This window comes from Gymnogyps californianus, chromosome 8 (genome assembly GCF_018139145.2).
Source record: "Gymnogyps californianus isolate 813 chromosome 8, ASM1813914v2, whole genome shotgun sequence".
Taxonomy (NCBI): domain Eukaryota; kingdom Metazoa; phylum Chordata; class Aves; order Accipitriformes; family Cathartidae; genus Gymnogyps; species Gymnogyps californianus.
In genome coordinates this window covers 4,794,684-4,819,671 of record NC_059478.1, presented here as the reverse complement: position 1 = coordinate 4,819,671, position 24,988 = coordinate 4,794,684, and the positions used below count along the sequence as shown (strand labels likewise).

Genomic DNA, 24,988 nt, shown 5'->3' with positions numbered 1-24,988 from the left:
AAGCACACATATCTTTACGGGGTCAGGATTTCTGTGTGTCCGGATCGGATGCCGAGGTTAGGAGAGTGTTTCAGAGGTTGATGATTAACTTTCAACTAGAGCTTCTCCAGGCTAATCTCCTAGAAGGAAAGCTATCACAACATACAGCAAGATAAACCTCTGGGGTGTAACTATTGCCCTGTTTCTGGATTAAAGAACAAAGCAAAAACTGAAAAAATACAGCTACTAGTATTTAAAACAAAAGATGGTCTCGCACAACTCCTTTTAATCCAGTGCTGAATTATACATTATCTCAGCCTTAGGTAGCTATTTTTTGTATTGTATCTCATAGCCTCCACATCTCAATTTCTCCTTGGATGTGGCTGCAGGCCTTGTAAAGGTTGTCTACAAAAGGTTATTTTTATGAACTTCTGGGGGTTTGATGCTTAACCTGTTTGAAGACTGCGTAAGCTGTGGTTTTGGTCCATCTCACCTTTGCCCTTTCCTTGCCCCTTCTCCAACTTGCTCCCCCATGCATTTTTGAGTCTGTTATTCAATTTGTTACCCATGATAACATCTCAAGGGAACCCAAAAAAGTAGATGTCTTTGAAGATTCAACGAAATTGCCTGTGATGGGCATGGAAGAAAGATCAGTGCTTCCCTTGAGGGGAGCATGGCAGTAGCTTCTCAACCCTTTGTAGATCCCAGGGAAGAGAAACATCGTAATTTCTCAGCTCCAGGACAGCCTTCTTTCAGGCCTGTATCATCACAGACGCCAGGGAGTACAACCAAAGGACAGTCAGCCCTTGGTAAAAAGCATCCTTTACCTGGAGAGGGAGCTCTCCTCCACCTGATCCAACCCTGAATTGTGCTCTACAAAGGTTATTTTTGAGAATTTAAGTTATAAAGAAGCTCAGGTATTGCAATGTCAAGGAGAAAGCTCTAGTTCCAGACTCTATAAGAGAGTTGGGTGGTGATGAGGGGAGAATTAAGGCAGAGAGCTGGAACAGGGTTGGTTTTGTCTTGTTATGATCCTTTAATCATATTCCTTAAAAATGAAAGACTTATGGTGTGTGTGACTTAAAAGGTGTTAATTGAACCACTTAGTGGCTGCAAATCCCTAAACATTTTTCACCTGTCAGTTCCTGTTTTCCCCTCTTAGTCTATCTACAAATGCTTTCCCAGTGAGTGTTAACCCCTCGTTAACACCATCAGACTTCAGTGGGACAGAATGCTTAGCTTGATCTTTGCTGTGCCAGCCTAATGGACGTGCTTTTGGGCACAGAAGCTCTTCATTTTTTTCCATCTATATTGATTGATCTGATGAAATATTACCTCTCCCTACAAACCTGACACTTCTTATATCCTCAGATCTATCACATCTCAAATAGAACTGTTAAACTCTGTCCTTTATATTTTTCTACCTACTCAGTAATTCCTAATTTTCGTTGTCTGGGGTGATTTCTTTTTTGACAAGATATAGTTACGTGATTATCCTCTTCATAGTTCAGCTGGCAATACCCAGCTCTCTTCTGCCGGTCAGATGTGGATCTCGTGCTCCCCTAGCATAGAGCATCCATCCTCTAACCAGCCAAGGTAGCAACAGCACATTTGCCTTTCTCTAGGACGCTCTCCACCTGCTGATGCTGCCTGACATACTCTCAAAGCTGTCCAGATAGAAGACTGCCTTCTCTAAGATTTGGCCCTGGGCTGTATTCTTCCCGCTTCTGTGCGATGGCTGAACTTGCAGATTTTTTTTTTTTTCCTTAAGCTCTTTGAAGCCCTGACTTGAGTGGAGATAAGATGGCAGGGGGAACAGGTTTGAACCAATAAATGTGTAGTGCAGTGTCTGCCCCCCTGGCATTAGTTGGAGACTGCTCCCAGCCCAGAGCCTCACTGTGTAGCTCTAGGGCTCTGAACCGCTTTTGCTTCCATCAGTGACTGACAGCTCTGCCTGGAAATAAGACTCTAGATGTCAGACATGGTTATCTCTGGTCTGCTGCAACCTTTACCTCGTGGTCCTGGTGGGCAATGCCTGCCAGCTTCATTTGGTCCTCAGGGAGCCACTTAAGCCTCTCTGAGGCCTCTAGTAAATCATAGACTGTCAAGACCTGCTTTTCTGTGTGGGTACCTAACGGTAGTAGAGCTGGCGTAATGATAGCTCCTTGATACATTTGTGGACAGTCCTTGTACCTACAAGGGCTGAGGACACTAACATTTTCTAATTAATGACATATTGTGGAAGAGGTGAAACCAGGGAAAGCATTGCCTGAGCTGTATCACCTCAACCATCCTCTTAGCAGCTGGTGGTTAAAGATGAAGACTTACATTGGGTAAATAATTTCCTGAATGCGAAGTTTTAAAACCAAGGGATGCTGTTACAAGAAGGAAATGTGCAAGTGTGTGAACAGACTATAGGTAGATAGAGGTGCACACAGGGAGAAGTGTGACAGGTTGAAAGCAGTGTCATCAAATGTCCCTCTGTACTGGCCATTCTAAAGAAAGCTCCCAGTGATCCACTGGGGAAGGTGTGTCCTGAAGGTTTTCTCCGAGCATCATGCAGTGGTGCAAGAAGCTTGCAGAAAGCTGCTGCTGTTGGACGACTTTGTCTCGTTTCTGTAAGTTACAGATTAATTTGTGCAGACAGAGGAAGTCAGAGCTGGAAGTCTTTTGGATCACTCCGTGAAGTTTCCTGCTGATGCAAGCACCAACAGCATGTTATTCCTTCCTCGTATTTCTTTACATTTGTTTTAAAAACCAGTTGAGTTTCTTGCCTCCCGTTATTTGGCTGCTCCAGAACCTCAGATAAGCTTGTTGATTCCACGCAGCTAAATAGTGGTGAGCTATGATTAGTGGTTGGTATGCATAGTCCCTCTGTAGTTATAAAACTCACACGCCAGTAAGTTAAGTTTGACCGTAGTCAGGAGCAGAACGCCAATGCTGTGTGCTGTTATTTAATTGAAAAATAGGTGTTTATATTTAACTACCTTAAAGGAAAAGGATTTTTCCCCTTCTGTGTGTAAATTCCTAAGGAAAACAGGATGCAAGCATATAGTGGAACCAAGAATTTGCCAAGGTGTAATACTCCTAGGTCCGTATCCATGTACCTGTATTATATTTCAATGTGTAGCTGCACTGATCAAAGCAGTACTAAGAAGTTACAGAATCATGGACTTCTGGTTTATGTTGTTGGTTAAAAATTGGCCCCAAGTCTACCATAATCTAGTTAACTGTGTCAGAGCTGTTTGACCTGCACGAATTGGATCTGTCAGTTCAGCTTCTGCTGCATGCATCACAGTTGATACCAACTGGCGTGCTTTTCTGCCAGATGGTCCAAAAATTGGTGAACAAGTATTACAAATTTTCTTACCTCTGTCACATTTTTTGGTAGTCAGAGTGGAGGCATAGTGCCAGAATGCTACGAATGTGACTTGGCAGTGTCGCTGCTCTTGTTTTGTCTGCTGATGGTTAGAGCTTGTCGGTGGAATTGTCATTTAGTTTTGCACGGCCACTTAATTCAGTTTAAAATATAAACCCGTGTGACACATTTTGCAGTTCTCGATCAGAAACGTTTCCTAAACTGCCCACAGCAAACAAACCGCTGTTTCCTTCTGGATAGGAAGGGGGGTCTTTCTGCATTTACAGAAAGCTGGAAGTAGTTCCTCAGAAGTTAAACTTTCATTTGCACATAGGTACATGTATAGAACATTACGTATGTGCCAGAGGAGAGGTTGATTTACCATCCATGCAGCTATGTGTTTTACATATATATCTTCTGTTAGGTAAGTAGTTATCTTTATGGTAATAATAATAGCAGTAGCTATTGGCAAGAGGCTAAGAAGTCAAATCCTGAGCTGTCTCTGAGAATTTGTTACTCAAATAGCAAAACAATCGCAGTGTTAGAGATGAATACATTTAAAAAAAAAAAAAAACCCAAACCCTAGCACTTCATATTGAGGGGGGCAATGTCACTTAAGCCAATAAAGCTTTTCTTTTAGTTTGTGGAGGAAAGTGTGTTGTATTTCTGGTGGGTTTTGGTTTTGTCATTTCCTGAGTGTTTCAGTGGGGTGGCTTGATCAAATGCTGTGTGCTTTGCAAAGACACTAATTGCCTGACATATTGCAAGAGTGATTTTTGCGTTGTAAGGTATGATTTAATGTAAGACTGACCGGGGCTTTTTTCTTTTTAAGCTGTATCAGCTGGAGTAGTTACCACAAGAACCTGCTAGCCAGCAGCGACTATGAAGGCACCGTCATCCTTTGGGATGGATTCACGGGACAAAGATCCAAGGTCTACCAGGTAACATGCAATTAGTGAGCAACGCTTTTCCACACCATGGACCATGTCAGGGGAGCAGTATTCAGTCTGAGGTTCTGCTTCTAGTCCAGCAATAGGCTTTTCCGTTCCACAGGGTGAGATGGATGCTTTTCCTGTTTGGTAAATGCGTCTCATCCTCACAGCTTTATTGAGCTGTAGTCCTCGGAGGGAGGCAGCTATATGTTCTTGTCACAGTCATGAGGCAGTTGATGTTTTCTTGCTGCTGCTTTCGGGCAGGGAATCTGCACAGGGAGAAACGAGTTTCTGGAAGTTGTTTGTCTCGCCTTTCTTTAGAAACCTCTGTGTCTCCATACCTGTTCCATTTCAGTCTTTGTCAAAAGCCTTTTGTAAAATCCTGCACTGATTGCTGCTGCAGGTGCTCATAAAGCAGAAGAGCAAAATGCAGACTTAAGTGGTGAGGCTGGGAGAATGGAGTGGTAGGCAGAACCCTTCCCGATATAGTCCTGTGCTCAGCAGAGCAGCGTACACATGCAAGTGGGCTGAGCTCAACAGCGAGACCTGTTTTAGGAGAAGTTTCTGGTGTTTTGTCTTTTCATGCAATTTGAACATTGTGTTTCTATATAATGGATTCTGAGAGGCTTGTGATCGGAACATGGAGGTTGGAAGAGAGCTTGTTCTGTTTGGGGAGAGGCTGGAAGTGCTGCAGGCTGTTGTGTAGGTAACATAGTGCATTAAAACTGGTCAGTGATAACGAACTGCAGACTGGCCTTCAGTTCCCCCTTCTTGACAGTTCAACATAAGTTTTAATTCCTATTTAAGCCTTTATTTACTTTTTCATTGTGTTTTGGCCATTTTATAATGCTTGTTTTCACTAATGCTTTGCATATCTCAATTAAAAAGAAATTATACTGGACAAAATCTTGTCTGTTTTCCTCTCAAATATATTTTGCATTTCTTTATGAGGCTGAATAATGAACCTAGAGAGGACCAGCTGTTGCTTACCTTAAAACAAACTCATTTTGCTTCCTATCAGATTACTTGAATTTTTTATTTGGATTTGCATAGAGGCATGCATACTGACATCTGCTTTGCATGTATTAGAAATCCTTTAGTGACTTTGTCCTGGCGAGCTTTTCATGTCATCATCTTGCAAGCCTGTGTGAAGGCTTTAAACAAAGGGTTTGACTGAATTTCGGGTTTCATTCCATGCAGTGTTTTGCTTCCATGTGGGATGTGCCAGCCTAGCAAATACAGCTCTTCTGTGTTTGGGGAAGAGTGTGCAGTCTTGTAAGAATATTTGTTTGAGTGGAAAAACATAGGATTAGACACCAGAAGTTTTGTTTAATAACTCAACAGGAAGGTGAGGATTTCCTGGACTTTCAGAGAGGAGGTATTTGAAATGGCTTTGAACAGGCATCTTACCGGTATTGGGAGATACAACTGTGATCTACTAGAATAAGAAGCAGCACACAGTGGAACCACAGCCAGTCAAACTGTGCTGAAAAAACAGGTCTTTAATGTATATTTCCTGAAATCGTTATTGTTTTCTTTGAAGTAAAAAAAAAAAATCCGTTTTAGTTTTTAAAATTGCCATTCTGCTGTTTTCTGCTTTATGGCGTGTCTAGCATACTACAAGCATTGGTCTGATGGGGAGAAAAGATAGTTTTTGAGAAACTGCTAAACACAGTAAGCTTCTCTGTCCAGGACTCTGCTGACAACTTATACCAACAGCATGTGTGTTTTCTTTTACTATTTTATCAGGTTACAGCTCACTACTTTGCAATATTTTTCTTGTTTCTCTAAACAGGAGCATGAGAAAAGGTGCTGGAGTGTTGACTTCAACTTGATGGACCCAAAGCTATTGGCTTCAGGCTCTGATGATGCCAAAGGTATTTTCTTTTTCAGTCTCTGCGCAGAAGGCTTATGCTCTGTGTATTCCCTTTGAGGAACAAAAATGTGATATTTCAAGTAGCTGATTCCTCAGCTGCCTTCGATACTGTAGTTGACATGGTAATGTGTCAAGATATTACTGAACTGTTCGGATCTTAAAGAAGCAGAGGCTTTGTTTGGATTAAGATTTCTTGGTGCGATATTAACATTTTTCAGGTAATATGCTCTCTAGCTAGCATTTTCCAGGACACTAGACAAAGCAAAATGTGTTTTAACATTAGTTAAGCTTGTTGAGCTAAAGCCTTGGGGCCTTTCAAAAGAACAGCATGTATTTATATTTCAAAAATGAGGTTGTCGGGGGGGAAAAAGCAGAAGTTAAAAATACCTGCTGCAGTTTTACCTGTAGCTCTGAATGTTAAAGACTGTGAACACCGAGAAGCTTCCCACTTTCACGATGTGCAGTGTGTTTCTCGGAGCTTAAGAGAATCGGATAGTGGACTGAATGGGAGCGTTGGGAGCAACTCTGAGCTTTTCACACTCCGGGGTCTGTTTGACAAAGGGCTTTTGGAGAACCCTTAAGATAAGCCCTTTCCCAACATACTGGTAGAAAAATGTTCCTCTTATAAAGGAATAGGAAAATTCTAAAGAAAAGGATAGCACTGAGCAATATGTAGTATTCTTCATCCCTAATGAACAAGATTATCTGTGATATGTTTACAATATCAAATTAGAGTTATTAAGCAGCAAGAGCTTTAGCGTTCGCTTCATAGTCAGTGGGGATCAACTCTTCCAGATGGGCTGATACAGCTCTGGACAGAGCTCTTAATTTCAAAGCAAATCATGATAAATCGATTTTTCATAAACATCGTACCTTGCAAGACGCTCCCCCCTCTAAAATGCTTTTAAATTCTGTTTCAAAAGAAAGCTGTATTAGTGTTCCTCAACTATATTTGGCAGTCTTAATGTAGCTGGTAATTCCATTTACAAAATGCAGCTTTAATGATTATTTTATGTTTAAGATGGGTTTTTAAATGTTTTTGATACACTTCCCCTCCCTTTTTGGTGGAAGTCAAGGGTGTTTTCTGTGTGCTTAAATGCAGCAGGAGTGAACATTCACCTTGTAGATTATCAACCTCTTCATCACGTTGCTGGTGCTCATGCTATGCATTTGAAAAAGCTTATCTGCCAGGTAGACATGCATCTATTAGCATGTTAACAAGTTGTCCAGTTTTGCAAAGCCAGCTGCAAGCAGAGCTCCTGTCTCTAGTTTAACAGTTTAACATTCTTCAGTAATAGTCTCTAAAAGTGTGCTGTTTACAGAAATTATTGTAATAAAGTCTGCAGATCTACATAACTTGCATTTCAATTCACAAAGGTCTTTTGAAGGTCTGTTGGGGTTTTGGTAAATAAAACTGGGCTGGAACATTTTATCCTTCTACCATGACTTGCCTGTGATTTGCATATGTAACAAGACCATTAGAGACAAATGGACTCCTGTGTGGAAGTGTTTGAAATAAGCACCGATTTTTAGAAGTCTTTAAGGTAAAGAGCAACAGTAGCAAATGTCCAAATTGACGTTATAGTGTCCACCTTCCATTTCTGTGATCACATTGAAAGGGTTAAATGTGAGGAAAAGGTAACACCTATGACAAGTGTCTCAACTCAAACCTGCCTAACTTAAATTTTTGTCCTTCTGCTTATGTTCATGAGTGTTTGATTGAGTTCTGGCCAGCTTTGGGTACATAGTAATACATGTTTGGCCAGGTACAGCATCTGGTGGGAAAGCCATGATCTATGTACCCTTCCTCTCCTTTTTTACTTCTCTGCTTGTGTGAGGCCACACTGGGCTTTCTAACAAGAAATCTCAATGCTGGTAGATATTGGTGTGGCCAGAGCAATTGGAGCTAATCTCACTGCACTTCCCTAGAAAGCACGGATATAACGTTTTCCTGTCAAGTGATCAGGACAAGCCAGCAAAAAAGTGACAGCTTTGCCAGTTCTTCCCGCTTGCCTGTGTATCTGCCTGTCTCTCCTCGGTCATTTCAAGTTGGAAGCTAATTTTTAAAGCACTTGGTATGCTGGGTAGGCATGTATTGGGGAAGGAGCTTGTAGATGAAAAATCCTATCATCAGTGCTTCACAGCTGTCTCTGCCAGGGCTCAGGCACAGCAAAGGGGGTGCTAACAAATGGAGTGCTATTAGGGATAAAATTATTCTGATACAATTAAAAACAGCATCCTTGGGCCTCAGGTCCTGCATTGTCCTCTTCATTAGATGAAGATAATCCAGGATGCTTATTTGTGGAAGAGCTTTCTACTTTAATAGCAGATAATGAGAGCATAAAAGCATTATCGTATCTGAAGTAACTACTGTGTGTATGAAAACCTCACTTTTATCTACAGTTGTCATGCCCTTCCCTTTTAAAGGGGCAAAGGTAGTTGCGTATGTCTACAGGGATCCAAAGATGTACACCAACTAGACAGCAGTGAGCAAAATTAAAGTATTTACTTGTGCTACAAGCAGCTTGGGGAAACGGCACAGTCTTAATTTCAGTTCTTTTATGCACATAACAATGGCAGGAGCTATGATTCTCATGTGAGTAAGAAAGGGTGAATTTTTGCTATTTGAGCAGAAAAGATTATTTAATTTTGTGAAGACAAAATGATGCTATCAAAGTGCTGGGCTAGGGCTGGAGCTAGTGCACTTAGCTAATGACTTACAGCTGCTTCAACCCAACCTCCCTGCCTGTTCTGGATTGGGAATGTAGTTTAATGGCTGTGGTAAAGTTAGCAGATAGAGCAAAATATTTTGTGATGCCGTGTGGGTAGAATTTAAGTCTCCACTGTGGTAGAGATCTGTTTGGGAGTGATGAAACATTTGTTCTCGGCTCTGGGGCTGTTTTTGAAGCTCAAGGGGATACAAGCAGTACTGACAAATTCAACTGAAGAGTCCTGGTTTTATGTCCTTTCTGTAAGCTGTGGTCCCTTCACTATTTCCTGGCTCAAAGGGGAGAGGTGGAGCAGAACAGGAGCACCTGAGAGGTCTGAGCTGTAGTGAGAGGTTACCTTTCCTTGTCTCATGGCAAGGAGGAATGCAAGCATCTGTTTCATTACGTATAAGGAAAGTAATTTCCATGCTGCCTTGGTAAGTGAGACCATGGGTGCTAGTCCTACAGCCATTTTTTGTAGTGTCCCTGAATTCAGTGGGGCAAAGCAGATTTGCAGGGTTGGCTTCATAAAACAGAAGCATGGCCTTTTAGAGGGGGAATTAACCTGAGAACTGCAGAGCAGAGTTTGCTCCCCAGCTTTGTTGAGGACTTCCAGAGGATTATTTGGGGCTTTATTTTCAGTGATACTTAGCTCCTTCAGCTTCTGCTGACTTTAACTGGAGATACAAGTGTTTATTGCTTTTAAGATATCAGGTTGAACTTTCAGTTTGCTCATTTTCCTGGCTAAAAGAAGTTCGATAATTTCCTGGAGAACTGTGGGGTTGTTGGATTCAATTGGGAATACCTTGAAAGGTCAAGAAGATGTTGATAGTTAAAATACCAACCAAAATATCTGTCTGGCTGTGTCTTATGCAAGGAGGAGTACCCTGCAGTCATTGCCTGCTAACAGTCATCAGTTTACATCATCCTTCTGACCTGCACAAGGCAGTGGATCAAAAATTTTGCCTAGCAGGACAATTCAGCAGCTTCCTTCTTTCCTAGGGATTCCTCAAATCTGTGCAAATGAGTTTTCTGATAGCAGTATCCTATTCCTGGTTTACAGCTTTTTTGGAGTAACAGTAGCCTCTCTATCACACAACCAGATAAGAGTTTCAAGAATGACAGGCTGGATGAAATATCCTTACTATCAGTGTACCAACTGTGTACATTGACACCTTCAGCTACTGCAGTACAGGCTTCTGCCTGTTGTAGTCAGTGTTTAAACACAGAACTGATGTATAGAAAATTAATTTATAAACATACATGTTTGTAAATCTCCAACCAAATAAATATCTTGAAAAGACCTAAACATTTTAAACCAAAAAAGTTATTCTGGAGGCGGCATCTTGCTTGTTTGGTGAGGGGTAGACATTTGGCCACAGAGATGTCTCTCTCAGCAGCTGCAAAATTAGGAAACATACACTTTGAGAACATGTGTTTTAGAAACAGTCAATCTCAGATGGTTGCTTGTCTCATCAACACAATTCTAGGTGTTATCAAGACATCTGTATGTTGTATAATTACTGCCTCGACCTCAGCAAAATTGCTGAAAGCTACAGCAAATAAACTCTACCCTTATGAATTATGCGTTATTAATCTGTCAGTTATTTTTAAAAAATAATGGGCAGTTCCAGGTAAAATTGACATGTTTCATTATGTGTTGTCATATGTTGCATATATCCTTTTTTATGGCACTGACTAAGATATAGTTGGAGCCCAGCGTATCCCACAGCAGTTAGATCACAGAAATTGCAGACTCTAATCTGTGTCTGTCAGTTGTAATGAAGATTATGATGGCTTTGAATACACAGGTTGACTCCTCACCAGATTAAATGGCTCAGTTTATGACCTGAAAAGTTGAATGAAAAAGAAGCCAAGTTGAAACTGAGCCCTCAATTAGCTTTTGCTACAAAACTGAGACCAGATGGCCATTTGTTTGTTAGAGGTGGTGTCAAGGAGAGACTTTGGATGCAACTTTAAATATTGATACCTGGTTGGAAGGCTTCAAGACAAGCCTGTGTGGTTTTAGTACTGGATTTGGGCAGAACATCACCCTGAACTGTGAGATCATGTAACCTCCCCGCACACCTCAAGTTGAAGCAATGCTGTCTGCCAACAGTGTCCTCTTGTAATCGTGGTGGTATTTGCTTCCTATACCATCTCATCCGTAAACTTGATGTCTTCTACTGCCACTGCAACTTTAGACTATACATCTCCTGGTGTCTGTTCATTAAAGCAAAATGCTAATGTTTTATTGTTTTGCAAAATTGTCTTTCCTGGCTCTGTTCCCCTCCCCACCCCTAAGCACAGAACACTATGGAGGAGGTATATCATCCAGTCTTGCTTGGGAGAAGAAAGCATCTTAAGCCATGCTTGCAAAGCTGTTAGTTTCATTTAGAAATGTAGCTAGATGTTTAGGATGAATATTATGGCTCTGGTAAATGAGAATGGATTTATTTCTGAAAACCAACAACAGGGTGGATGCTGTTTTCATTGAATTTTACATAATGCTTATGTGCAAATACAGTATGCATCAGTGTTTGTATTTCTGGTGTATGTGTGTGCTGCTTTATAATGGTTCCAGGCAGCTGTCAGATACCCACACAGTGCTGTATTTAAAATGATTCCTTGGTGTGCTCTGAGCAGTCATGTATTTCCTTCATCCTTGAAGCAGTTCTCCTAGGTATGGTCTGAAATAGCGCAGTCTTGTTGCTTTTCATTGCTTGCCATACAGTTAAAAAGTAGGTGCACTAAAATGAACCTGCCAGTCTTCCTCCTTTTCATCTAAAACATCCTTGGGTAATCCACGTGGAAGCCTTGCTTCTCCTTCAAAGTTCCTGGGGAAGACTGACCAAGAGGTGATACAGAGGACCCCGCAGAGGGTGGGGGGGGACACCACAAGACCGCCTATCTCATGTATTGACCACAGCGGGTAACCAGATTCCTGTTCTTCTGCCATTTTTGCTCACTTCCAAAGTGAGCTTTCTGTAAAAAGACAGCAGAGGAGCCATAGGCCAGAGATCTGAAGAAGCCCAGGCAGCTCATAGGGAGCTGTTTGGAGGATGAAGCCTTCAGGTAGCTCCTGCGGGTTCAAACATTGGCTTCAGCTTGCTCTGCTTCTTGTCTCAGCACGCAAGTACAGCACAACCCACTCATCAAGAAAAGGGGGAAGGGAGAACATTTAAGTCTTATTTTCTGCCTTGTAGGCATCAGCGGGGCTTGATGCCGATGTGCTGCCCCTTCATCTGGACCAAGGGCAAAAGTGTTTCATCTCTAGCTTTTAATAGTAAGATTGGCTATGTGGGGAGCGCGTGGCACTCTTCATCTTTAAGGTTAAATGGTACTTGAAGTGTTTGTGGAGGGTGGGGAAGGCTTTATTTTGAAAAGCTGCCAGTGTTTTCTGTTGGTCATCCTGTGAAGCACTGAAGTGAGTACTTGGGGGAAGAGCTCATTCTGTACCATGAAGTTTAATCAGTGTTCAGACAGTAGTCTCGTAGAGCAGTGGAGGCCCTTGTACCAAGGGAATATATCATCATAGGAGGCTAGCACACTGATTTCTTTCCTGCCCGTGCCAGTTTCTCGAGAATAAAACAAGTTGTTCTCACTTACTGTACTCAAGCATACAATTAGGTATATTTATTCTGTGCAAAGCAGTTCTGCTGTGGAGCATGGAGTTCTTGCATCCCAGCTAAGGGACAAGGAACAAAAAGGATGCAAGCCTTCCTGCTCTTGGTTATATGAATCTGCACTCCAGTAGCCTTAAAAGCTGAGATTCTAACATGTGGTTAGTCACCTGCTCTGATGTTCTCAACCACGTGGGATGTGGACTTTCAGCATCTCCTTTGTGTACGGAGGTGGGCAGAATATTTACAGTGTGCACTTGAGAATGTTCTGAAGCTTACCAGCCATCAGCAGTAGCTGGGCCTTTATAATCACTAACATCTTGGCAAGTGAGGCTTTTCAGAATCTTGTTTATGAAATAACTAAATTTTATGCCTTTCAGATGAGGTTGACTTCTTGTTTGGTTTTTTCGGTTTTGTTTACTCATTTCTCTTTTTCTGTTTCTCTAGTGAAGCTGTGGTCTACCAACTTGGACAACTCGGTAGCAAGCATCGAGGCCAAGGCTAACGTGTGTTGTGTCAAATTCAGCCCCTCTTCTAGGTATCACCTAGCTTTTGGCTGTGCAGGTAGGTAAAAGAGGGTTTGGGCAAAGAGATATTGTTTCTTCCTTCCTTTGTTTCTTACTCCCCCCCCCCCAAAGATATGAGATAGTCCTGGGCACAGCAGCCAGAGGTGTCTTTGCAGTTAAAATGCCTCTGAGTTAAGACTTTTCAAGTGTGCAGTCGCCCAGAAGACATCATGATACCCAGGTGTCAACTTCATCCTGCAGCCTGACTTTTTTTAATTTGGGTGCCTCTATCAGAGATAAAAGCTCATGAAAGCAAGTTGCCTAGTGTGCTTATTGAGATTGCGAAGGCAACCAGGCAAAGCTCAGCTTTGAGAGTCTCATAGCAAAGTTAATGTGTTAACATGGTGATAGTTGTTCTTTCTGATTTATGGCATTGCTCTATAAATGCTACAAAGCCATACTGGGAATTTTAACTGGTTTTACCTGAGGTGTGCTGTAAAACAGTGGCTGTGCACGTTTCCCATAGCTGCAACTACAATCCCTGTGGGTGAGCTCATGTTTTCCTAGGTTGGGCAAAGATTGCTGTTAATGTTTGGATTTTTTTTGAAGTAGTCAGTGGGGAAGACACGATGAGCCTTTTATTCACTTAAATTAAATAGTTCTTGGTGATAATACAAAGATTTGAGAGCAGAGCGGGTATCGCTTTGGGAGGAAACTGTATCGTGCTATGCATGCAGCAACTGAAACTCAGAGGTACCTATAAATGTTTAACCAACTCTGCATTTTCTTTCTCCTCAGAGAGTTTTAATGCACTTGTAACTAGATGTTCTGATGACATTTGCTATCTGTGGACTTCAGGAGATACGTTGATCATTCTGGCAACTGCTGGTTTGCCATTTCATTTAGGTGTTTCCATTTCCAGGCTGGTTCTACTTCGATTGTGACTCTTAGGAGGAAAAAATAAATTTGCATTTTGATACACTGCAAAAAATGGATTCAAGTTGGAGTGTAAAATATTGACTTGCTTGACAGGCATCTTGCTGAAGTTTAGTGAATTACATGCAAGAATAGAATTGAATTACAATACCTACTAGCAGCATTTGAATGAAAGGGGCTATCTGTGAAAAGCTCTAGGGAAAGATGAGAGCACCAGCTCCAAATGGATCAGCCACTGATTAAAATAGATATGTAAAAGCATCACGAAACAGAATTCTTCCTGATAAATCAGTAACTGGGATTCCTTTCCACCTGAAAGGCAGAGGCGGGGATAAGGCACAGATAAACCTATGAAGGCTTTTGGATCTGTAGGGCATGTGGGATGGAAGCAGATAGGAGTGTCTCTATCCCCACTCTCATGTCTGACAAACCACGATGGGCTTGTCTTCAACAAGTGTGTTTGGGAAAGAAGCATTAGCAAGCACTAGGAGTTACATGGAGGTTTTAAATGACTACATGTGCATTTTTATGATTTAGAGAATGCTGAGGGGTAAAATGGTATTTGTACTGGGGAAGAAGGCATAGGAGGGAGAGAAGATGCTTGATGCTTGGTAATTGAGTCTCTAAATAAAAATTAAAATGGATATTTAACTATGATTGCTGAAAAAATTACATGGAGTAATTGAACTGATGGGAATGACTTCCCACAAAGGAATTCTAATTGATCTTTCAGCCATAAATACATGTGAAAAAATGGCGTATGAAATTAAAAGAAATACTGGAGTCTTGAAAGATGTTATTTCTGAACTCCTAAAAAAAAAATCAGAGCAAAGAAATGAGTTAGTGTCTACTTTCATAGTCCATATAGTAAAACAGTCATGTTTAATGTATTATGATGGAGACAAAGGTTTTTCTCCTCCATCAGTTTCAGCTAGTCTTGTTTAATAATTTCATTTAGTTTATGAAAAAAGCAATCTAACTTTTAAATAGTGTGATTTGTCACGTGGGCTATAAAATTAATAAAGGAAGAGTCAAAGCTGGTTTCCTTGAGTAGTATTTAAAAAAAAAAAAAAAGCAGATTGGGCACACTGACTTGGCCATTCCTGTTTGCCCCCCAGTAGAAGTAAAGATGAGCAATGCAAGACACTAAACACTAATTCAGTGACCAGTGTAGTGGGCAATTTTAGAAAGCTGACCTAGCTCTGCCTTGGCTTGCTCACATGCTAAGAGGATTTTCAGTTTTGAAAATTGTTTCAATTACTTAGTGATTTAGTCAATCGTAAAAGAGCCAAGACTTCCTAGCATTGCATGCCCAACAGTTTTGTACGGTATTGAGGCAGAAGTGCTGCTTCTGTCTATACTCTCTTGTTTTATTTGTTGATTTGATGGAACTTAGTGCCAGGTATGTGTCTATGTTTATGTGTGTATATATAGTTAAGACTCAATGAGATAAGGAATTGATGAAATGGTTGGGAGGGGGAAGTATTGGTACTTAATATTTGAGATATAAAAGGAGGAAGTAAATTGATTTAATATACCATTACTAAACATACATGCTTCAGTTGCCCCCCTTCTCTGTATGCAGAATAGCTTGCAAGCTAGCATGACTTGCTTTAGCAATGCAATTTTGACTGCAAGTCTAAATTTTTTCAGTGTTAATATTTTGAAATTATGATTTTTTCAATTTTCATTTCCTGTTTTTATTTTCTCATGAGGGTCTTTCTTAACCATTCATACAGCTGAAACACCCTTTCATAAGGTCGTGTTCTTTCACACCTTGCTTAAGGAAACCTTTTCCTCTGCCCTTGACAAATGTGTCTTGCCCACTTGCATCCATCTATTCAGAATGCCTCTTTGAAGTGGGTTTTCCTAATCAGATTCTTCAACTAGATCAGCATCTCTGTGAATCTCCGTGCTGGTTCCCCCTTTGCATTCTCCACAGAAATAGGATGGCTATCTTAAGGTCCTTTCTACCCTGTCTCCAGTTTATGTATCCCTTCTTATTTGTTAGTAATATCTTGACTGTTGGCTCACCTCTGCCCATGTTGCTATATTGTGCACGGGTAAAATATTCAGAGAGGTACCTTTGTGCTTTCTCTCACTTTCTCCAATTTTAGAACAGCTCCCTTTTACAGAAAAATAGGAAGGAAGGTACTTAAAAGTCCCATAGAGGTCTGCCAACATGTGGCATGAATTGTGAGCTGATGCAGCAGCATATTGAAATGGTCTCATTGCCCTTTTTCCCTGTGTGGCTCTATCTGCTGAGGACCTCTGGCCTCAAACCAGGGGCTTTTTGGGGGGGTGCGTCACTTCTGCATGTCCAGTGCTAAGTGTGATGGCAGCCTGGCCGTCATCTGGGTCCTTCAGCCATACCGCAGTGTAGATAGCCACAGTCACGTACCTGCAGCTTCAGGGCTCTGCAGGGAATCCTGAATGAGAGGTCTTGGTTTAAAAAAAGCATTTCCACCTGCACCCAGTTTGCATGCTGTATTGCCAAACGAAAGGAGTGAACTGAAGGACTGTGGTGATGGATTTTGAAGCGAGGTCAGGCTGCGAACCCTGTGGCACAGTGAGCGAAACGGGGGTTATTGCTCCAGCAGCTTTGGCTGTGTTTTTCTCCCTGATGAGACTATGTTGACTCTGCTAGACTGCTCGCTGCTGTTCGTATCGTACTGCTCCTCCTTTGTGGAGAACATCCCTTTGCCCCTTGTGCCGAGTTCCTCTGCAGGTCCGTGCCCATTGTTGGCAGCAGCAGGAGAACATGAAGTGACTGCCTTGAATGATGCCTCCTGAAAAGGACATGGTGTGGGTTGGAATTGGGATTTGTGTGGATTTCTAGGTCAGACCTTCTGTGCTTCAGTATACCTGTTGGTAAACATGAGTAGTGATAATGGAAGGAGTTGCTGTGATGCTTTGATTTAGATGTAGCCATGGTCAAAAGTGTTTTAGACTGTGTATCTCCATGTGGAGCACTCTCCTTTAGTAGAGAGTACTGAGTTGGCTTCAGATGCCACAGAAAACCATGTTTTAGTTGCCACGATGGAAGCAAATCCCAGAATTACCATCTAATATGGATGATATATATGTTTCTTTTCTGGGCTCTTCACTCTGAAAGCTTTTAGATGACCAAAAGATCATTTTGGTAGCTTAAAACAGAACAAATGAGCAATAAACTGGAAATAGAGCCTATACAAGAGAGGAATGGGTATTTGGTTTGGGAAATAATTCTCTTAAAATCAGACAGGCACTTCAGGTGAGAGGGAAGCTAGCGTGTCTGGCTGCAGTCAGATAAAATCTGTTGCAGTGGAGAGGGCACATAAAGAAGAAAAGATCCCTTTTGTCTCTTACTTTAATAAAATATTCTATTTGCATTCTTACTGAGTTGAAACATTGGGCAGTATAAACTGTAATCACTGCCGAATACAAAATCAGGTAATTTTGTGGTCTTTTCCTCTTTTTAAAAATAGATAGGGTTTCATCCTGAAATTAGCTATATAAATCATGACTGAAGTTGTTATTGTTCTTCCTCAGCAATAGCACTGATGCCCTCAACCCATATATTTTCTAGCAGTACAGTTTCCCTGCTTTAAAAAAAAAAAAAGGCTGAAAATGCATGCAGTTTGCAGCTTGAATGTCCAAGTTGTGCAGTCTGGGTGAGATCAGACTGTCTGCTAACTCTAGTGAGCTAAGGGTAGCTATTGATAGTAGCGATGCTTTATTCCCAGCATGCTGTAATACTGTCAGCAGCTACCACTGACCTTTTATTTCCCATATATTATGTAGAGATCATGTCACCAAAACCTCAGATTCCTGAGTTCTTACATTAGATGCATCATCTTTTCACAGGCTATATTTTTTCCCTGTAGGACCCACAAATCTAGCAGGTTGGATTGGGGGATGAGAGGGATTCCTCAGGGCTGCAGAGATGCAGGACAGGGACTGCCTGCTCTCCAGGAGCTTCACAAAATAAGTGGAAGCAGCGGACAAGTACAGATGGACAGAGGAGAGCAACAGAACAGCTGCAACATGGTCAGAGCCTAAGGTTTTGCTGGATTAGTTTTAACCTTGATCAGGTCTCTAAACCACTTCATCGTGTTGTCACAAACTCTTGACAGTGTGGGTTCGGATGAAGTGACCAGGGCAGTGAAAACATGGGGCAGTGCTGATGTATGTTGGTTTTACTACTTAAAGCCACAGAGTTTGAGACTACCTGCATTGGGGATACCGTACTCCCTCCTAAACATTCCCAATTTTGCTTTTCCATCTCTTCCTTCATACTGGCAATTGCGTGGCCAAAACTGAATTGCCTTTTTTCTGGATCAGCTCGTGCCCTGATCGTAGAGCACCAGTGCCAGCCCCAGACAGGCTTTTGGCAGCCTGAATTGAGATCAGCATTAGCCAACAAGGGGTGAATCCTCAGTAAACACGAGGTCTCCTCCTAGTGCTGACGTTTCTCCCCTTTCTTGCCTGCTCTCTCTCCTCCTTATTCCCTTCCCCACTTGTACAGTGACACTGAGCAAGAACACATCCCAAGAAAGTGCTTTTCCTTTGAAGATGGTTTTGCCCTTACCTAGCAAGTTTTGCATGCTATTTAAAGATCTTTCCTGTGCACCATCTTCAGCATTACAGAATGGCATCGTATTCTGGCTTTGCTGCTGCCTTTCTTTCATTGTTGAACAGCCACAAAACTAATGATAGTGATCCACAGCATCCAGCATGCCAAAGGACTCCTGTTGCTATGTCAACAGCTTTGTTTTCATTTGCAACTATTTACCCACCCCTTAAGATCTCTGCATCGCCCTGACACACTTCAAGGTCACATGTGGCTTCTTTATCAGCATTGTTCAATTTTGCTAATATACCTGATGTCCAAGTGGGACCACTTTGGAGACCATCCTTGTCCAGTGAAATATTGATCTTTCTGCTGCAGTAACTGGAGCAGTGATTTCTGTTTTCCAAACATCTCTCTGTAGAGCTAGCCTTTCATGCTGCCTCAGATCTGGGTGAGTTGCCTGGCTTGTCACTCAGCTCAGAAGAATGATGTGATATTAATGACCAAGAAGTCAGTGTGCCTTTTTGGAAGAGAATTAATGTTTTCCAGCTGAAAGCAAGGTCTTACCTTAATAGATTCTCATGGGTAAGTACTCTGCTCTATTGAAAGCCTGCAGTGACTCAGAAAGAATCTATTTGTGCGAATATATGACATGTTTAGGGTGGAGTTAGGCAGCTTCTTTGGGCTTAAGCTACAAGATTACCTTAGCATACGAATTCAGTGCAGCATTCAAAGGTGCAGACAAAGGTTAGGCATTTCTTTCAATCCTGTGGAAAAGTTCACAGCAGTGTTCAAAATTCAGCCTTTATGAAATCGGTATGGCATGCAGCAGTCCAGGACTTGCTCGTTACTTGTATTGGACTTTATCTGCAGGGTGTCTTTTCTTTTTGCAGGTATTCAATAATCTTCCTCTAGTCCATGATCTCTGACGCTATTGGCAGGGGAAGCAGGGGACAAGGTCCATGTTTTGGAAGTGCACACTTGTCACCTTATAATTTAAACTCATTCCAGAATTCTATTGCAAAGGTTTCATTTGTTGTAATCTTTGAAAGCATCTACAGCACTTCAATCAGTTGAGGGTCACTTAGAGGGATCTGTATTTTTGGCCAGTGTGGTTGTGATCATGTTTCTGTCCCAACAGTACTTATTGTGGGGGAAGCACTGAGCTTAGTGGGATTGTTTAGGTTAGAACACAGTCTTGAAGGTTTGACTTAAATGTTATCCCTCTTCATGGATGCTGGGATGTAAATGAAAGTGAAATATCGAACCATACCTTCTGCTGTTGTGGTGAAGACAATCTTTCTGGCACTGGTAGGTAGATCACATTGTGCTTCTGCTCAGGACTGACAAGCAGGAGAACTGCAGCTATGCTGTGTTATTTAAACCTACGATTTTTGCACTTAAAGCTGACGTGCCTGTATCTGCACATCAGAGATGCTACCAGATCAGCCAGGCACTGCACAGTGTCTTCCTGCCTTGCTGCAGCTGCTTCCTAGGAAATCATGGAGGGACGTGAAACCACTCATAGGTGTGCAGGACATGTTGCATGTGCAAATTTCACATAAGCTTCAGAGTTTAAAAGCTTATATAAATTTTTCACTTGCACAGAAAAAGTAATCTCTGACTTGTGTTGGATAAAGCATTTGCAATGAATAGTGAGTAACAATATAGAGATCTATTGGGAGTTTCCTAGCTTTATCCCAGAGGTCATCACACTTCAGTAACAAGTGAACGAATAAAATGAACTTGAAAAGCTCCATTTGATTCTCTGGAGAAAAGGATAAATCTGTCATTAGCAGAAATGAGTGTGCTAATTGTTTGCTTAAATATTCTTTTCCTGAACATTTTGTCTTACGACTAGCGTAGAAGTCATTTAGTCAATGTTACAAAATTCAAATTAAAATTGAAATGAGCCTTGAAATTCAGGAACAGATAGGCAACTCCAAGATTCATCTCTTCCTCAGAATGCCAAATTGCTCTTGCTACTAGCTGTTGCTGTATCCCTTAGTTTAATCCTTTCCAACCTTGGCAGTTTCCAAAGCTGCGTTTTTTCTGGTAGCTCATTTAAAGGAATTGCTCATTGGAATGGCATCCTCCGTAATGGCTTCCTGTGTTATCTCCTGTTCAGACTGCTGTGTAGATTAACTGTTCCAGCCTTTTATTTGGGTACTGTGCACATTTGGACTTTTATAACATACACTAGTCTTTCCATACAAACTGGTGAAGATTGCCACATTGCATAGGAAAAATCTGTAACCTGCGAATGCAGTGTGGGCTCTCATCTCGAAGGCATCTTTTCATAGTATCTGAGCATTGCATGAGTGTTTAAGAGAAGAGGTTTTGAAGGTTTGGGCTAAGTTCCTCTAAAGAGGCCCTGTTAGCCATTTGAATATCAAGAAGATGATTAAAAAGTAAGACTGTAGATACGTGTACAAATCTAGTCGCTCTTCACATGACTGACTTCATTGCCTAGCCAGAGTGTACATTTCTTCTTTTCCACATTGGATACCTGTGTATCATCATGTGCTTTCCCATGCTTGCTCCCTTGTCTGCATAATCCACCATACCTTTGGGATTTTGGTTTAAGTATTCTTAGCAGTTGTGACACTATATTTAATATCCGTTGTCTCTTCCAGTGGAGTCTGCTTTGATGGCAGTTTAGGTAATGAACCGGATCACCATCTCCAAAACCTAGTAAAAGAAGGCTTATATCTATCTCCTCAGGCTAGTGAAGCAAAATGTATTTCTGGACCAAAAGCAGGCTTGACTGATAATTTGGCAAACTTGGGTCCTCAGCTGCGTATTGTAATGCATAATGGCAGCAGCCTGCACTTTCCCTAGAGCCAGTTTGACTGCTCTGAAGCCTGTTTGGTTCTTTTTGTATGATGTTTGCTGATATGACAAAAACCTGAAAGCTGTTGCTTCATAAATGCACTCCTAAAATCTTAGGGAAGATGTTCCTTTTCATATCTACCTTAATGTCTCAAGCCCATATCTGCATGATCTTGACCTCTTGGAGCGTGTGGTCCCTGGGAGTCGACTGCTGCCCTTTCCCTCCATCACAGCGCCATGACCTGCAGAACCTTGAGTCATTCAAGAACCAGGGCTGTCATGGGTTTGCAGTATGAACAAATACTGCGTGCAATAAGTATCTTGAATCGGGAGAGATCTGTTCAGTGAAAGAGGTAGTACTTTTGGCTTTGATAGATGTTTCCAATAGCCATTGTACAAATAAGACTCCTGGTGCTCATGTGAGAAGTTTCAGATCTTCAGAGATGTAGTCCATTTAGACAACATGGGTTGAAGCACCTTTTAGTATAAAATGACTGTTCTTCACATGTTCTGGGTGTCTTAAAACTCATTTTGGACATTGGCCTACATGCACTAGTGCATGTAGAGTTGTACACGTTACATAGTCAAGGAGAGAAGTTGGATTAAGAGTCTGAACAGTACATAATTATTTTTTCTGTCAGACAAAAAAAGTGAATTCTTCCAAAAGCTGCAGGTTGCTACTGCTATTGTCTTCATTGGTTTTGTAACATTAGTAAATCTTCCTTATGTGTACTGAATATTTTTTCTCCAACAGTCTGACATAAGGCAATCTTTGAATTGCACAAAAACCAGCTATCCCTTATTCCTGTGAGAAATCTCTGTAGCTCTTTAAAACCATAAAGGTCAAAGTTTCAAAGGAGTTCTAGAGAAATCTGCTTTGCTTCCCCCTCCCATCAGAGCCCTTTTCTCAACTGATTAAGATCTCTAATGTTTTATGTCTCCTCCTTCTCTCCTTAATATGAGACAAGTTATTTAGGGTGGAGGTTTTATGGGCTGCTGTGTCAAAAGCTTTAGACGAGTCAGTAAAAAATGTCCCCAGTGTGTAAAGACCATTATCCATAACCCAGCAAATGTCATCTGTAACTTCAAGCCATAGGGAATCTGTCGAATACAAAGGTTAAAAACCCAGTTGGCGGTTCCCGTCAAGGCTGCTGTTCCCTTCATCTGTTCAGCAGAGGGAGATATAGATCTTTAGTGAAATGCTAGTGTTGATATACATTTTTAAAAAAAAAAGTGCATTTGGTGTTACTAAGAGATTAAAATCACTGACTGAAGCAGGGCATAGTCTTCCCTGCAGAGCTCTGTCAAAATATTTCAAGTGCTAACCTGAAACCCTCTGCTGTCACATCCCTGAGCCTTTCCTTGGTAGAAGGAAAGGTAGAAGGCGCTTATTGTGCTGTTGGTTTTGCCAGAGATTAAACTGAGGCTACCAGACGTGTTTAAGCTAACCTCACCTCTCTTTCATTTAGTTTTCATGGAGGGGACCTGTCTCATGTTGCTTCCTTTGTCATCCAGTCTGCTAAACAGAACACTGTTAGGCATTTTCTGTCTTCTCAAAGCTGTGCTCTTCCTTCGTTTAAATGAAAACCTGGGCTGGATTTGTGTTGGATTCCCTAAATATGATTTCTGGAGGCTGTTGCCCATCATCTGTATTGCAGCGTAGGAAAATGAGATTGAGTTGTCATCCTCAAATACCCATGTGCCTTCCTCTGCTTTAGAAACTTCCTTTCATCTCCTTGCTAACATCATGGGTTCTGTGGCTTCCTCACTTAAAAGGTATTGTTTTTTTAAGATTTTGCCACCAGCAAAATAAATCATACAGACCTTGCTTAATCTTGTATAGTCTTCAGAGCATGCTGTAAGGGAAGAGCACATGCAGGCTTTGACCTGCAGGGAAAATATCTATTGAATGCATTTCCAAAGTTCAGTCCCTTCTTGGGTGGCCGTTGAATGTTTGACACCTATGAAGACAGGGTGTGTGGGAGCTCCCTGGGAGTGTGGTACAACGGTGTATGAGACCACTTGTCTAGACAGAACTCCGATAGCAAGCATGAATTGAAGTACCGCATCCCAAATCATCTTGGGCACATACATGAAATACAAAATAAGGGCATTGTTCCAGTTCGCTGCTTTGGACCAGAGCATTGCTTCTAGAAGAGATTGCTGAGATTCCCTCAGGGCAACAGAAAATGGTTATTCAGAGAAAAACTGTTCCTTTACTGCAAAGGGAACTCCAGGTAAAAAGAGGAGGAAAAAGCAAATGCATCAAATAGGTAATTTTGTCTTAGTTATAGAAACAAAGTACTTGCAATTTCTGCTGGAACAGAAAATTGTGAATACAAAGCCATATCCAGCAAACATTTTAATGTGCCTGTAACAGTTGCTGTTGGGATAAAATTTTCTTTTATTGGGGGTTTTCTTGAAAGGAAAGTATAGACAGGAAAAATAAAAAATACCGGTTAGCTTTACCTGTGCTGCAGTGTTCTACAGGGAGATGTTGGGGTGAAATGGATTTATTTCTGCTCTCTCCTCCTCATGTGATTTGTCATGCTGCAAGTGGAAAACAGCACGCTGCATTCTTCAGCAAAACGATCTGGATAGTTTCGTCTATCAAAGGTTCTTTGCTTCAGGCTGTATCAAACCAATTTTTAATCTCCTTCCTTACAGTAAGGGAAATGGTTTGTAAAGAGGGCACTGATGTCAACTCACTGTTGTCAATATTATCTAATTTGTTCTTCTGAAAATTCTTGTGCTAATTTTTGGTGCAGGGCTTTGTTCACTTGAATTCAAGTCCACTTTGTTTCTCATCCCTAATGTGTTGTCGTCTTGTCTCTTTTCCCGAAGCATCTATTTCCTTTATGTAGTGGAAACTATCACACTGTCTTCTCTCCCTGAAATGGCTTGTGATAGGCCAAAGCCTGTGCTGATCATAGCCCATACTGGTATTACTCTGTCAAGTGAAATAAATCTCTTTATAGTGTTTCCTTGGCTGGAAGGCTTCCTCACCGTTCTTTGTCGAATGCCCAAATGCCACCCTGCATTTCTATCGCTATAATAAAGACCCTTTTTTTCCTCCATATGCTCTCTTCTGCCCTGGAAGAGACCCAAGATTAAAAAGTCTTTTTTTTGTGGTTCCTGCATGAAGGTTCATCTGTCTTGTTGAATTATTCCCAAAGATGGAGTGTTCAGCTGTCGTATGTCCCCAGTCTTCTCTCCAGAGCAGGACTCGCATATGGATGTTCAAATTCCAGTCTGCTTCTATGCCGTAGGGGAGATTAAATCTCCACCCTAAACTTTTTGAACAAAGCCACCTCGTTCACGTGAAGATCTCTAAGTGCTGCTGTTTGGTATTACAGGCTTGGCAACAGTTTAAGTTCAGCAGTTCTCCATTTTCTTTTTTACAAGTAAGAAAAAAAATGAATTAAAGGAGAACTAAGGTAGTACGGCAGTGCTTCATGCCACCCCCATCATGTGGGAGTAGGCAGACAAAACCTGAAAGATCCGAGAAAAGCCTGAAACTTGTGCAGCAAAACACAGCCTAAACATTAATGCTGTAATGCTGAGAGGTGGGCTAATGCCTTTGCTTTCTTAGGTCAACAGCAAATAGCTTAAGCAAATATGGATGAAAAAAAATTTCTCCCTAATCCTTTGACATAAGAGCACTTTTCAAGGCAGCTAAGATGAGG

The 24,988-nt window shown here is 41.5% G+C and overlaps 1 protein-coding gene across 1 annotated transcript in view; it reads left to right on the top strand.

The window, feature by feature from the left end:
- The window catches only part of COP1 (COP1 E3 ubiquitin ligase), a 128,377-nt gene that overhangs the window by 59,299 nt on the left and 44,090 nt on the right, over nt 1-24,988 (top strand). The window contains 3 exon segments of the mRNA XM_050900833.1: nt 4,170-4,278; nt 6,065-6,146; nt 12,924-13,040. Coding sequence (XP_050756790.1) covers nt 4,170-4,278; nt 6,065-6,146; nt 12,924-13,040 — 308 coding nt within the window.